The sequence below is a fragment of the Carassius carassius genome, chromosome 41 (assembly GCF_963082965.1).
Source record: "Carassius carassius chromosome 41, fCarCar2.1, whole genome shotgun sequence".
Classification (NCBI taxonomy): domain Eukaryota; kingdom Metazoa; phylum Chordata; class Actinopteri; order Cypriniformes; family Cyprinidae; genus Carassius; species Carassius carassius.
Genome location: NC_081795.1, coordinates 2,251,158 through 2,267,593, shown reverse-complemented (window position 1 = coordinate 2,267,593; position 16,436 = coordinate 2,251,158). Strand labels below are relative to the sequence as shown.

The following is a 16,436-nucleotide window of genomic DNA, read 5'->3' as shown; positions in this document are numbered from 1 at the left end:
GAATTTGATGAGAAATGTTTGAGATCATATTGAGATCTTAAACGTTTGATTGCCAACTTTGGGAGCAAAGTTTGAGATCTCTTCTGAAACTCTAGCTGCAACACTTTTTAAGATTACTGTTGACGAGTTTGTTGAGGAGAAGGTTGTGAAAAGTAGGAGACCTCAGCAACAGACTCTATTTCATCTGCATTTAATAGCATTTCTGTCTGGGTGAAACAAGTGAGATCTCGTTTGTGATTTTTCTTTCCTGCAATTATGACCAAACTTGTTTGTTCTTATGCACATGTGAAATAACCCAAATGTATTTGCAGAATAAGCGGAAAAGAGCGTGGAAAGGAAACGCTTGTGCTCACATCACTGTTTTTTTTTTTGGTGTTTTAATGAGTTTGAATTTGAGTTGAGTTTGTAGTTCACTCTGATCTCCACACAGTCCAGTCTGATGTTATTTCTAGATGGCATCAAGCTTATTATTTGATGGTTTGCTTCAGGAGTGTTTGTGGTTTTTTCACCTTTGCACACAGGCGAAGGGTCTGCAGCGAGGCAGAGGGCTTGTACCACTGCACGGCATGCTGGGAGATTAGCAGTCCACCTCATCAACAGCATCTCTGGGCTGCCCACCCGAACACTGATGAATGGGCTTCTTTTAAGTCATTAGGCTGTTGATGCGTTTGATGTGTGTTTGTCCACTGACGGACTGTTTCACACAGCTAACAGACTCCTGACAGTTACTAACAGATGGCAGACATCTGGAGGAGAATCAGTTACAATCACTTACCTGTTTGCTTGACTTTGAAGGAGCTCTCATGTCACCTGGTCTCAGCCCCTATTGTCTCATTTTGACTAGTCTCATCTCATCTCGTTTCTTATATCATTAAGTCTCATCTTGTCTCATTTCATCTCCTCTCTTCTCTTCTCCCCATGTATATACATACAGATGTATTCATGGTGAATGCTAAGCAGAAACAGGGGAGAAAAAGAGACGAGAAAGAGCTGCAGGGAGGGCAAGGTGTGCTGAGGGGTAGAGAATGAATGAGTGAGTGGGTGGATGGACGAGACGGAGAAGGAGGGGGTGGGGGGAAAGGAAATGAACAGAGAGAGAGAGGAAGAGAAGAGCTGTACTGACTGTGACACATGCATCTTTGCTCGATTGTCTCTCCAACACTAATCACAATCTCGCTGACACTGCTGAGCTTCTACATACAGCTGGAGAAACTTCACCTCGCTTCACCTGCATTACAGCTTAAAATAAGACACTAGTGCTATTCACAGACTGAATATCCAACCATTCTCTCTCTAAGAAAACTTCCCTGATTTGTCTTGCTTAGGGGCTTCTTCAGGCCCAGAGCAAAACAGTCGGATTCTGGAAGTAGAAATCTGAGAGATCCACTGAGAAATAGATTCAAGAAGTGATGCACGAACCCTTCAAAACAGATTAGGATTAAGATTTGATGAAATATGCTGCTCAAGTCAAAAATCATATGATTTGCATGCAACTTACTACATTACCCACAATCCTAATACAACATCTGCTCAACAACAGTGAAAAGTAAATCTTGAACAACCGATGTACATATTTGAATATTTTGAAATGAGTGTCAAATATGTGGTATTTTATACTTGTAAATAGAATTTAGAATCTTTTCTTCCCTCAAGAAAATACTTTTTATTATTTTTTATTTTTGTCATTTGTTTCATTCGTCTACATTTTCATGGCAAATCTTCTCCTATGGAGAAAAGGAAAAGGAAAACTCTTTTGGCAGCCGAGTCAACCACTTTTACACTCTATTGGTTAATTTCAGATAAGAATTCTAATCTTGTCATAATTGTGCATTTATAAATGATGTTTCCTTTATCACAGTATCCCTTCCACAGTGATTAATTAATGAACCCCTGATATCTTCAGCACTGATATCCTCAAAGCCCCTGGTTACAACTTTTCCAGAATAATTTCATCTGATTATGACATTTTGCGATCTAAAGTGCCCTTTTGACCAATATGACTGTTTTTGTTATTGTCCATTTTTGTGAAATTGATGCATGATATAAGTGAGCCAGCCAGCCAAACATTGCAGGCCTGATCCACGCACAGCGTTGTCATTTTATTCTGTTCATCATCATTGGCTTCAAGGCTTGTGTTTGTCTTGCCAAAGCTCGACGAGACAGATTCAAATCAGTTCATTACAGTCAGATTTGATAATACATTTTGGTTGATGTGCAGTCATTCATCTTCATTTTTGTTGTCCAGCAGCACTTTGGCTATATTTATTAAATATCATATACTCCTACTATACTGTGCATATTATGCTTCATGGACATTTCCTGATATCTCAATACAACCAGACCACAAGGCATGAAATACTGTATGCCACAATGCAGTGTATTGTACTTGTCCTTTCTTTACAATCAACTGCAATTTGTAATCTCATTCATGACTTTATTGGACTGTCAAAACGTACAAGATACAACATTTTTAAACATAATTGAATTACAGTGAAAATAAATAACCCTATTATTTTCCAACTTATTGCTTTTAGCCGAGTTCAAGTCGAGATATGCAAGCTACTGTTTGAAATGTTTACCATGCACACTGTCAAATAATATTTGTACAAATAGTATCAAAGCTAATAAGGAACATTCTCAGAACTTTGGCTAACATTTTGGTATGGTTCTTTCTAAGCTCTTTTTAGTAACATTAAAATGTTATATATGTAATAATCTTCTCAACGTTAGCACAAAATGTCATTTATACATCATTCATGGAATGTTCTTTTTTTTTCTTTCAAATGTTTCAGTTGGGCGTTTGTGTAATATTTTTTTAATATTACTAGTTGTTTTAGAATGTTCAGAGAGCATTCAACAGTAACATTCACGTAACATTTGAAAACGATCAAATGGAATGTTTGTATAACCAAGAGAAAACCTTTTAAGAATTTTAGAATGTTTAAAAAACTGGATATTTTGAATGTTCGGAACATCAGAAATAACATTTCATAACTTAATGGGTACATTAGCTAAATGTTCTCAGGATATATTTTTTCAGCTGGGATGCAATTATCCAGACATTTAGCCTTACATACAATGTGACTTCATACATGTTTACACAATATAAGATGATTTCTGGTTCTGTTTCAGGGAAAAATGTAAATATTTGGTCTCAGATGAGACTCCAGGAGCTCAAGATATCAGTAGCTTAAAACTGTTTGTTCCTTTTCAGGTTTAAATGAGACACATTGAGCACCCTCAATGTGAGGTTTGAGATTTTTCAGGTCTTTCTTTTTTCCCCTCAGCCTGCAGTGTGTGTGTGCGTGTGTGTGTGTGTGTGTGTGTGTGTGTGTGTGTGTGTTTGATCTGAGGTTCAGAGTGAAAGCTGGTGGGTGGTATTGCACATTTGTGAGTTTTGGCCAGCTTGACCGTGCTTGGCTGCAGATGTAAGTGGTAATGACATTCAAAACATTACAAATTAAACCAAACAGTCTGACAGACATTTTTATACATTTCATTGGACATTTTGTGCTCATATTAAAATACTCATATTATTGCATTTTGTAGTATAAATCATTGCATTGCTTTACTATTTCATAGATAAAGGTCAAGTGTGTAAGTTTTTCGATATATTCTCCTTTCTAAGTTATCTAAAAAATGTTTTAAATGTAACTAAAGTGAAGACTTGAATGCGAGTTGCTCGTGTATACCCGCTCTGCGGGGCGGAGCTCGTGATGCAAATCCCGCAGACCAAGGTACTTTGTGTACCATTGGCTCGTTTTGTACCACTCGAAGGTGATTGGGCTCTCGGGCGAGATCCAATTCGTAACGTCTCCGTTCCCTCCTTCAGGGAACGAGGGTTACATACGTAACTAAGACGTTTTGCGTGTTCAAAGAGCATCCAGAAATAATATTTTTTTATTTATATATTTTAGTTATCTGATCTTTAATGATGTTCTCAAAATGTTAGCACAAAACTACCATCACTTCAGCTAGAGCCATGTCAACCAGACACGCCTATGCTTTGAAGGGGAACCTCTTCGTCACTTGGTGTTCTTCACGGCGTGAGGACCCCTGGAAATGTCCGATTGGGTCAGTGCTTTCCTTTCTTCAGGTGGGGTTGGAACGAAGGCTGTCTCCTTCCACCCTCAAGGTCTATGTGGCCGCCATTTCGGCTCACCATGACCCTGTTGAAGGTAGTCTCTGGGGAGGCACGATCTGATCATCAGCTTCCTGAGAGGAGCAAGGAGGCTCAATCCGCCTCGCCCTCAGCAAGTCCCCTCTTGGGACCTCGCAGTGCTTCTATCAGCACTGCAGAGGGCTCCCTTCAAACCTTTGCTCTCAGTTGAGCTTAAGTTTTTATCTGGGTTCCTCCAGCACTGTTAATGTCCAACACTTGTGTACATGCCCTTTGGTCAGCCCTGTGTGGGACTAGGTGCCTCCATGTGTTGTGATTCCCCTTTCTGGGCAATCCCACGTGTGTATGTCCACAGTAAGTCTCTCCGCAGCATGTGTCTTTCCCTTGGCAAGCCCCTTGCCAGCTCTGTCGTTGAAACTTCCACCCTGTGGGCTGGGTACCTCAGAGTTCTTATGTATCACCACCTGGGTGGATACTTGCCTTCTGTAAGTCCTCCCACGGGCAGGCAGCCTGCTAGCATATGTCCAGCTGGAATATGCTACCCAGTGTATTCTGTGTAATTTATCGGCCTTCACTCGTGGTGGCCTCACGACAGGGTGCTATCACTCACACGGGTCACTGGAAGACAGCCATGTGGCGTTTTGTAAGGGACCCCATTCGTAGCGTCGAACGTGACCGACTGAAAGGGAACGTCTTACGTATGTAACCCTCGTTCCCTGAAGGAGGAAACGGAGACGTTACGTCCCCTTGCCACATCGCTGTTCCCGCTGAACGGCCGGGTCACTGGCTCGGCTCCCCAGCGAAGACTTGAATACGAGTTGCTCGCATTGCTCCTTATATACCTGCTCTGCGGGGCGGAGCTCGCGATGCAAATCCCGCAGACCAAGGTACTTTGTGTACCATTGGCTCGTTTTGTACCACTCGAAGGTGATTGGGCTCTCGGGCGAGATCCCATTCGTAACGTCTCCATTCCCTCCTTCAGGGAACGAGGGTTACATACTAACTAAGACGTTTTGAGTGTTCAAAGAGCATCCAGAAATAATATTTTTTATATATATATATTTTAGTTATCTGATCTTTAATGATGTTCTCAAAATGTTGGCACAAAACTTGCTGTTTGGAATGTTCAGAGCACATTTAAAAGTAACTCCCATAATGTTTGTGAAATCATAAAATGGAATGTTCCTTAAATGTTTGCATAATCAAAAAAGAAAAAAGAAAAATACTGGACATTTTGAATATTCAGAAAACATTCAGAAGTAATGTTTCCATAATGTTAATATATTTTTGTTACCTGGGAAGTCATTGGTCCTTTGACTTTCTGAACTAAACAACAGTTTCTGATGTTCTTAATATAAGAAAGTCTATGTTGAAATGAGGACAGCTGCAGAACGGAAGTCTTTCCTCAACATCTACTCATCTCAGCTAAGCTGTCAAGGTCTATTAAGCAGATTTTATGATTGCAGGTTCACTGTAGGGCATAAAACTACTAAATCAGCATTTGCGAAATTCAAACAACTCTGAAGTGTTGTTCAGAGGGCCTGCGAGTGAAGTCGAACAACTCGCTGCCATCTGCTCGAGCAGACACATGTCGGGTCTGGAGCTTGTTTTAAATACAGTAAATCAAGATGATGCAGAAAAATTCTATTCTTACCTCTGCCTCGCAGTGTGTCTGGCATCAGATTGTGTCGAGTGCAGAATTGAGTTTTTTTCCAGGAGTTAAATGAATCCTGTGAGTTTGTGAGTCTAGCAATGACATTAACTCTAAATCTGTTCATTCTCCCCATCCTGAACTTCAAAATCACAGTGAAGGTGTTATTGCATATAAAATGATAAATTGCATTCACACATATTGCTGTGTGCTCACCGCTAGAGAAATGTGTGTGTGTGTGTGTGTGTGTGTGTGTGTGTGTGTGTGTGTGTGTGTGTGTGTGTGTGTGTGTGTGCGTGTGTGTGTGTGTGTGTTTCAGGATCTGCTATGATGGTGAGGATGAAACGTGAAAATGCCACCAGAAGAATATCAGGAAAAAGATTTGTAAAAGCAAAATCTGACTTATATTTCATATCTAGGGTTATGGATAATCTATAACAGTTTATGTTAAACACAAATCATAGGATATACTGAACTATGTACAGTAAAGGAGACTTGGGCTAGTTGTCACAAAGGACATTTCTCCCTAATAAATCAGCTAAAGGTTCTGAGTCAAAATCTAATTAAATGAAAAATGCAACAAATGTTTTTTTAAGTAGGTGTCAAACATCTATCTTAAAATAGGACAATTTGTGAATATTTACCCCCTCAAAAATTGGATAACAATATTTTCTCCATCTTACTTTTTTCTAATTCTTTTTTTTCTTACATGTCATCCCTTCTCATGTTGGCACTTCAAACTTATATTTCATGCTATTTTTAGAATTCATTAGAATATATATATATGTGTGTGTGTGTGTGTGTGTGTGTGTGTGTGTGTGTGTGCATAGATTTTAAAAGAATCATCCTTTTCTTTTCCTTTCTTCTGCTTTCTCCTCCATCTTTATTTTTTTCTATTTTTTCCTCCATGATATATATATATATATATATATATATATATATATATATATATATATATATATATATATATATCATTTTCTTTCTCATGTTGCTGGCAGCTTCCTCGTACAGAATCCCATTCATTCACATTAAACATCAAATATTAAAAGCTCTATTAATATGAGATGAAACTGAGGGCCTGTGTTCTCTTTAATCAGTTCAGTGACACAATAATTACTCATCTGTTTCATCTGTGGGGAGGCTGTGCAGACTTACTGTTGAATCGTACAGTGTAATGACTTCAACCTTTGCATTAATCCTGTTAATGAGCATTAATTAAGTATCCTAAATATAGCAGGACTCTGACTCTTGAGGATCATTACTGTGTATTCTGGTGTCTGTGTTGTACATTCACAGTGTCCTCTCTCTCTTTTACTAATAATAATCTGTGTTTAGCATATGTACCTGTTATTCTATTTTCCTGGTGATTAGAGCTCAGGATGTTCATGTGAAGCCCTTGACTTTTCTCACTGCTTTGTTTCCTGGGATTTTTCTCAGCTGTTTGGATGAAAATTTGAGCAGGAATGAAAATAAAATAAAAAACGTACATAATGTTACTTTGATCCTGTATTTTAAGAATATCAGCTTAATTACTTGATGTCAAAAGCGGAACTCAGCATGAATTAGTCAAAATATTGTTGCCTGAAACACTTGCTCTCTGTCATCATACGCTTGTGATTAGATGCTCTTCTGTCATCAGACGATCGTTTCTCATCAGACCTTCTTCCAGCATCAAATGCTCTTGCATCATCAGATGTTCGTCAATCACAAGACACTCTTCTGTTATCAGACGTTTTTCAAGAATCTGATAATCTCCAATCATCAGATGATCTTCTGTTATCAGGTGTTTCTTTAAAAATCTTTGCTCTTCCATCATCAGATGTTTCCAAGCATCTTGTGTCAACAGAAGTTTCTTCAAGCATCTGACACTCTTCCAGCACAAGACCCTTTTCAAGCAGCAGACGTTCTTCTGTTATTAGATGATCTTCCACCATCTGATGTTTTCAAGAATCGGACACTCTTCCATAATCAGAAGCTTCTTCCAGCATTAGATGCTCTTTTATCATCAGGCTTTCTTAAAGCATTAGACACTCTGCCTTCATCAGACGTTCCTCTGTCTTCAGACATTTTTCCAGGCATCAGATGCTCCTTCAGCATAAGACCCTTTTCAAGCATCAGACGTTCCTCCATCATCAGATGCTCTTCCATTATCAGAAGATTCTTCAAGCATTAGTTGCTCTTCTGTCTTCTTTTTTCAAGCATCACAAGCTCTTCTATCATCAGATGTTCTTCAAGAATCAGACACTTTTCATTAATGAGACACTCTCTATAAGCATCAGACATTTTTCCAGCATCATTTCCGTAAAGCCATCATCAGATACTGCTCTAATCAAATAGAGTGTTTCAGCTTTATGGGTGGGAGAAATTAAGCAACTGTTCACTCTCAGAGATGGAATCTACGGCCTTCTCAAATCACTTCACCATCTGTGTATGTGTGTGTGTGTGTTTTGTGTGGATGCATCCAGCTTGTGAGAATTCATGAAGGAACATACTGCATCTCATTTCAGTGACCTGAAATAAAGTCAGGACACAATCACTTGAGACATTAGCTGCATGTTCTCAGGGTTTTGTAAACACTGTAGTCACTGCCAGATAAAATGATTGAATACTCAAACAGTTCAGTGAAACAAACGTCTGGATGTGCACAGGCTCAAGAGCAAGTCACACTGATTTTAAGCATGCAAAATGATTTCAGACCCTGCAGTATGGACAGAAGGATATGATGTCCCGCTCCAGGGCTTCTGTTTTAGGGCTTCTGCTCCAGCCCTAATTTACCCCAGTTTTCAGTGACTGTGACAACAATGCATCTCAATTATTTTATTTAATATTTAATTTAAAAGCTTGTATTCTTTTCAACTACTTTTAGTGTAAAAACCTCCAAACTAAGAGGATGCTGCATGATTTATTTTTAGAAAAAATCCCCCCATTCTTTTCACTGCACAAATTTGACAAATAATGTGTGCATATGCTTGTGCATATTGAAAAAACAATATTAAGCTGGAGATTAAATTAATGCACTGCACTAGGCTCTAGGAGGAGGACATAAAATCTAGCTTGCATCAGGTCACAAAATTCAATTTCTGTTGTCTCTGTATTGTTTTCATCTATGAAAAGCTGTAAAACAGTCCAAAATCAGGCATTATTCACAGATTTTGTGCATGTAAATTTGACTCTGAAGTAAACAGAAACCAGACTCCTTCAGCCTCGATAAGATGCTGTTAGAGTATTGTGTTCTTGTACTCGAAAGGTCAAATTAGGTCATGAGTCCCAATTCAGCGAAGCAAAATGTCACAGAGGATTTTTAAAGCACACAGTAAATGTGTAGCGACATGCTCAGTGATGCACGCCAGGCCTGTAGCTTTCATTTGGACTGTGGCCCTGATGTTTGAGGAAGGAATGAGTTTATTTCTGGATGAATTCCATCTCATCAGGATGCTTCAAGGATTTTCTTGGTTAAATTATACTTATACTTTATAATTATACTTACATAACAGTTCAGAATAGTTTCATATTATAAATCTGTGGTGATGCATGTATGTGTTTCTTTGGTTTTTTTTTGTATTCTGTGGCAGACAGAGCTATTTAATTCACCATGGAATATTATTTTGTGTCCTTAAGTATGAATGGAGGCTGTCTGCTTAACATAACATACAGCAACATTTAAGGTATCGTTTTAGTATCATTGAAGTACTATATGTTTATAATGTTTTATTTTTTATTATTTCAGGTTTAGTTATTTTAGTTCAGATAGATAAACTCAATTAAAATGGGAAATTTTCTTTCGGTTAACATTTATCACAAGTAACTTTTTTATGGTTTTAATTTAAGTATAAGGGGTTTATTATAATAATCCTGGTATGTCATGCTTTGTTTGTCTGTTTTCTTAATAATAAAACTAACGATAATATATTATAACAAGTGTGCCTGCTCAAGGGCATGGAGTGAAAAATGCATTAGTTCATAAATGATCCAGTAATGTGCAAAATAGAAAATGGACTGATCATGGGAACTAGTTAAGTAAAGAAGAATGTTTTTAGGCTGGATTCAATAGAAGATGAGTCTGTAATGACTGGGTGGGTTTTGGGGCAAAATAGGAAAAGCCTTCAAGTTTCTCATTTCTCCACAACAGGCACTTGCTGTATGTATCTGATGGCTCATGGTAAGCGGCTGATTGAGCAAAGGCTGAGTGTTTCTGGAAATCATTTTGGTAAAATTAGTAGTTTAGCCTCACCATGGCTTAAGTACTCTATCAGTGCTCTATCAGTGGTGCATATAACTTGCTTATGTAAGAGTGAACTTCTCAATCTGTTTGAGAATAGCCTGAAAAAAAAAGCTGCGTCACTGTGTGTGTGTGTGTGTGTGTGTGTGCTGTGGTCAGTGCGCACTGGCTTTGACATGTGAGTGAACTTGCTGAAACAGCTAAATGGATGAATCACTGCGCACGTGGGAATGTTTATATGAGTGAGAGAAGATATATGTAACCAAAATATATGTATCCATTTCAAAGCATGTTTTTAAGGATTAATTCACCCAGAAATTAAAATGTACAAACCCTCAGGCTGTCCACTGTGTAGATGAGTTTGTTTCTTCATCAGATTTGAAGAAATGTAGCATTGCATCAGTGTCTCACCAATGGATGCTCTGCAGTGAATGGGTGCCGTCAGAATGAGAGTCCAAACAGATGATAAAAACATCACAATAATCCACAGCACTCCAGTCCATCAGTTCACATTTGGAGAAGACAAAAGCTGCATGTTTATAAGAAACAAATCCATCAAGATGTTTTTAACTTTAAGCCAAAAAGTATTTTGGACAAAATATATAGTCCGTAATCCATAATAACGCTTCCTCCAGTGAAAAAGTCCATCTCCTGTTGCTCACATTAAAATCAGCCGATATATATATATATTTACTGTTTTGGAGATTTGTTTTGAATCGTAAACTGTGATTTATCAATGCATATTTTTCTCCTGATTCAGACAAGACAACTTTTTCACTGGAGGAAGAATTATTATGGATTATGGACTTGTATTTTAGCCGGAAGCAATGGTTTGAAATTAAAAATGTCTTGATGGATTTGTTTCTTATATGCATATTTTTGCTACTCCAGATATTAACTGATGGACTGGAGTGCTGTGGATTATTGTGATGTTTTTATATTCTGTTTGGACTCTCATTCTGACGGCACCCATTCACTGCAGAGCATCCATTGATGAGACACTGATGCAATGCTTCATTTCTCCAAATGAAGAAACAAACCCATCTACATCTTGGATGACCTGAGGATGAGTGAATGCTGTCCTTGTATTTATTTCAGTCATTATTTTTGCAGTTACATTTAGTGATTGTGCTAGTGGTGAAGATATTATGCACTTTACCTTTATTTTGAGGTGGTTTAACACAAATATTTGCTTTAAATCCAATATATTATTCAGACTTTCTGACTGTCTTTCTGCACTTTTTCTCTCTGATGGATCACCCTCACCAACTCTTTGTCTGGTCTCTGTGGAAACGTCCCGATTTGGTGGGGAATATATATGAGTCGGACCCCAATACTGATGCCAAACTCCTTCTTCTTTTCATGTGCTTTATTAGCATGCTAAACATTGTTAAAACATCTACATACATTTTATACAAACCTATGCATCTGCATTCAGTTTTTCTGTTTCTCTCTCAGTGTCTATCATTGTAAATTTTCATAAGCAACGAGCTTGTCTGTGATCTCCAAAGCATCTGTTTTGTACCTCCTTTAATGTAATGTTTTAAAGGTCAATGCAGGTTCCGTCCCTGAGCCGGTTTTGCAGCAGAAACAAACACAACTTCTGCCTCCTGGTTATTTTAGCTAAAAAAATGACTCAGTCTTTGCCAGGCTTCTATATTGGGGGGATTCGTTCTCCGCAGTTGACAAGCCTGTAGTCAAACGAATGGTGTTACGGCAAGAGAGAGAGATGCTCTGGTAATGAGGGGAAATGATGGTGTAACCCACTAACCTCCTTGCAACCCATCACTGCATGAAACCCGAGCACAAAGCTGCTCTATCTGGCTGTTTAGTATTCGGAGTGAAGAAGAGAGAGCAGTTCAAACTTTGTTTTAGATACAGAGCTGCTCTGTGATGGAATAAGGTCATTTAGAAAGAGACAATTGAAGGAAAAAGGACAAGTGTGTGAGTATGGATAGCGTTTGCTCTTTCATAGCTCAGGAGACTTAATGGAGTGTTTTGTATCTTTTTAGTAATTGAAAAAGAGATGATTATTATGATATAATAATAATAATAATAATAATAATAATATATCAATAATAGATTATAAACTTTAAAAAAATATGTATATATATATATATATATGTGTGTATATATATATATATATATATATATATATATATATATATATATATATATATATATATATATATATTATATATATATATATAATTATATTTTTTTTACTAAAAAGTGTTATTTTCGGTAATTGGAATAAAGCAGATAAAATATAAAAAAATTAATAAATAAAAAACTAGAAGTGTTTTAGTGATCAAAATAGCTGTAATTATTAAAAGAAATTTTCAATAATTGAAACAAAGCTGATAAAATGGAATATGAATATTAGATTAAAAACTTAAATGTAAAAAAAAATAGAAATGTTGTAAACTAAAATGTTGCTTTGGGAACTAACTGAAATACTAAAATTGCTAAATAAAAATAAAAAGTAGAAGAAATTAAAACTACATAGTCATTTAAAAAACACCATTATATTATTTTTATATAATACAAAAAATTTAAAATCACATTAAAAAAATACTAAAACTTCAAAAAACAAATATAAACCATATTCTAAATATTAATAAATATATATAAAAAAATCCTTAAATAACACTATAAACAGTTGGTAAAGTAAAAAAAAAACAGGAATTCATGTGATGAAAATGTGCAAATGAGATCTCGTAAATATCAAATTTCCCCGCCAGACAATGAACAAATGGGAACAAATTCACATATTCACATAATTTTCATCTAGAAGAAAGAAACATCTTATTTGTGAGATCTCAATAATGTCTCAAACTGTGCTCATGTTTGCCAAGATATCAGATAGAGATCTCACTATAAACTCATCATCAATTGTTTCTTATCCACATTAATTTGTGATTGACAAAGCTGATGCTTGCAGTGAAATATAACTGAATACCTAATCTCTAGTCTCCAAATCACTGAAAGTGCAACATCTGAGCATTAAAGTTTCCTCCGGTTTGCGTGACTGTATGCAAATGCAGAAAGCTTTTTGAGTACTTGAGTTAATAAAAGCCTTGCATACACAGATGTCCCTCTCTGAGACCTGCAGAGGATGTAATCCTCCATCCTGGCAGCATTTCTATGCTTATTGCATTGTTATTTGACTCAAAGGCTCGATGTCCTGTTGCTAAGCTCTTCAGAAAAAACATCACGTCCATCATCATCAGCAGTAGGTTGTTGCTTTCCTTTTCACTGCCTACGCAGTCTTTTATTCTAGCAAGGTCTGTTTCTGCGTCTCACATTTTTTTTTATAATCATCTACTTGATTTACTCTGCTATAAAAGCGAGCTGTACAAAGCTGCAGCCTGGAGATATTTATGTTGGATTGTGAGCGCTGCGTGAGATTTGTTTTTCTGATGATGACATTTACAGATGCATTGTCATAGTTTCTCCTCTTTTCTTCACTCTTTTCTCCCCAGGTCCCCTGGTGGGCTGCTTCCTCTCTGTCTTTCATCACCTCCTTTTATCTCTTCTCCTCCTCTGAACTTTGAAGCCCTTTGACGAGCAAGGCCATGGCACCGTTTTCCTCTCCCGTCCTCTTCTTGTCTCTCATCCTCGTCCTTTCTCTGCCTCCATCCTGTTCTGCTGAATCCCAGCAGGAAGAACCTTCTCTCCAGCCCTCCGTCACTCCAGAAGCTCCATCAGAGCTCTACAGTAACCTGACGGATGACGGCGATGGCGCCGCTCTGAAAAAACCATGCTCTGACATGGTCATATGCAAACCTGGGATCATCCTGCCTATATGGAAGCCCATCAATCCCAGTCTGGGAGAGCAGGTCGCCCGGGCCATCCTGTATTTTGCCTGTCTCATGTACATGTTTCTGGGAGTGTCCATCATCGCTGATCGATTCATGGCATCTATAGAGGTCATCACGTCACAGGTAAGTCTTGTCTTGCAATATCTTGCAATAATTCCATGCAGAGAATCAAACAAAATGCTCAGAACAAAAAGTACTAAAGGTAAAAGGTGCATTTTAGAACTACGGTTGGGTATCAAGAATCAGTTCCAAAGTTCTGAACTGTGCACCTTTTAATGTAATTTTAAACCATTCAAGTGCAAGCAGACGTGAAAGAGAACTCAATTCATCACTATCATATAGTGTGAAAATACTGAATTGAGTTCTCTTTTGCATCTTTTACTTGAAAGGACAAACAAGAAAGGACAAAAACATTATAAAAGTAGTCTGTTTTTCAAGTCTTCTGAAATGGTAGCAATGCCAAGGTCATGGGTTTGAATCTGTGGGAATGCATGATCTGATAAAACACACACATTGAATGCATTTTATAGTAATTTGAGTTGGATAAGTGTCTGCCAGATGCATAAAGGTTAATGTCAAATTTAAATTGGTATTCACTGAAAGTGCATTTGGTTATGACATATGTGAAAACTATCAATTATATTGAACAATATCCTCATGCAAAGCAATTATATGATTTCAGAAGAGATGGAATATAGTGCATGAATCAAATTGATTGTTATTTTATGGTTTATTTTGTGGGGGTTTTTTTGACGAAAAGCTGAGCTTTAACAGGTTTCTTTTTTTTTTTAAAGCATAACCTTCACCTGAGCTCATTTTAGCTTGTAATTGCTGTTATTAAAATAAAAATAATTGTGACTGTTTCTGCAGCCTCTGAATGTTTAATGGGATGCAAATGCTTGCTACGTGCTTGATGGTTTTTCTTTCTTTCTGCTAAAACGTCTGACTCGTCAACACTTGTCAAGGGTAGATCGCCTACTCCTGTCACCTCCACTGACTCATGCAGCATAAACCTGTCGAAAGAGGAAAATTAGCCAGACCGCTTTTAGAAACGAGGCTAGTTCTCCTTTAGTTCTTTTATTTTGTCAGTAAGTTTCTCAGCCAGAAAATAAATAGCAAAATAAAAAACTCTAGCTTCATACAATAAAACAAAATGAGAAATGTGGTACCATCATTGCACAGTCAAAACAGTTGCTTTCAAGTTTGTCAGAGTTGTTATTGATAACTAAATCTGAAATAAAATAGACATATATATAAAGTATAATATTAATAAGTATTATTATTATTACTATGCTTAAATCAGAATGGATTTGTGCTTCATCACCATATGCCTGTGTTTTATAACCAAGCTAATCATTTATATCACATAATAGACATTGGATTTTAGGAGCATCTGAATTATTATATAATAACAAATTCACATTTATAATCTTTAGAAGATAATCACAAACCAAGGGGAAATGTCCAAAACCCCTCCAGATGCTGACACATTTATTCAATATGCATTGACCGATCTTTGTATGTATATTAAAATAAAGACCTAGTAAACTAAAACCATAAAACAATGAAAACCATAATCTTGAAATGAAATAAACATTAACTGAAATACAATAAAAATATGAAATAGTAGTATTAAAATAACTAAAGCTAATTTTAAAATCAATACAAACTATGCTTATATATTTTAAAAACATCAAAACTATACTTACAAAAACTTACAAAAAAAAAACGAAAAAACAAATAATTACTAAAATAATAACTAAAATTAAAAAATTTAATTAAAACATCAATAAAAAAAATATAATTGTATATTACTGATAATAAAATAACACTAGTACAAACTAAATAATGTAAAAATATTGTTAAAACTTGTGTTCGGGTCATTTTGACAGGTAGAGTATTTCTTTTCTGAAAATAATAGTTAAAGGGTTAGTTCACCCAGATAGCAAATTTATATAATTAATAACTTACCCTGATGTTGTTTCAAACCCGTAAAACCTCCGTTTATCTTTGGAACACAGTTTAAGATATTGTAGATTTAGTCCGAGAGCTCTCAGTCCCTCCATTGAAGCTGTGTGTACGGTCTACTGTCCATGTCCAGAAAGGTAAGAAAAACATCATCAAAGTAGTCCATGTGACATCAGAGGGTCAGTTAGAATTTTTTGAAGCATCGAAAATACATTTTGGTCCAAAAATAGCAAAAACTACGACTTTATTCAGCATTGTCTTCTCTTCCGTGTCTTTTGTGAGAGAGAGTTCAAATCAAAGCAGTCTGGATATCCGGTTCGCAAACGAATCATTCAGTTCACCAAATAGAACTGAACGGTTCGCATCTCTAATACGCATTAATCCACAAATGACTTAAGCTGTTAACTTTTTTAACGTGGCTGACACTCCCTCTGAGTTCAAACAAACCAATATTCCGGAGTAATGCATGTACTCAAACAGTACACTGACTGAACTGCTGTAAAGAGAGAACTGAAGATGAACACTGAGCCGAGCCAGATAGCGAACAACAGACTGACTCGTTCACGAGTGAAGAACCGGTTGCATCGGTTTTCGGATCACCAGTAGTTCTTTCTGACAGTTCGATTCAATAAACCGGTTGAAGAAAACGGTTCA

The 16,436-nt window shown here is 36.8% G+C and overlaps 1 protein-coding gene across 3 annotated transcripts in view; it reads left to right on the top strand.

Annotated features, from left to right (window-relative positions):
- The window catches only part of slc8a2b (solute carrier family 8 member 2b), an 85,610-nt gene that overhangs the window by 50,465 nt on the left and 18,709 nt on the right, over positions 1 to 16,436 (top strand). For all 3 annotated transcript variants that reach the window (XM_059534004.1, XM_059534005.1, XM_059534003.1), the window contains exon 2: positions 13,476 to 13,937. In XM_059534004.1, the coding sequence (XP_059389987.1) occupies positions 13,569 to 13,937 (369 nt within the window). In that variant the 5' untranslated portion in view covers positions 13,476 to 13,568. The remainder of the gene's footprint in view (positions 1 to 13,475; positions 13,938 to 16,436) is intronic.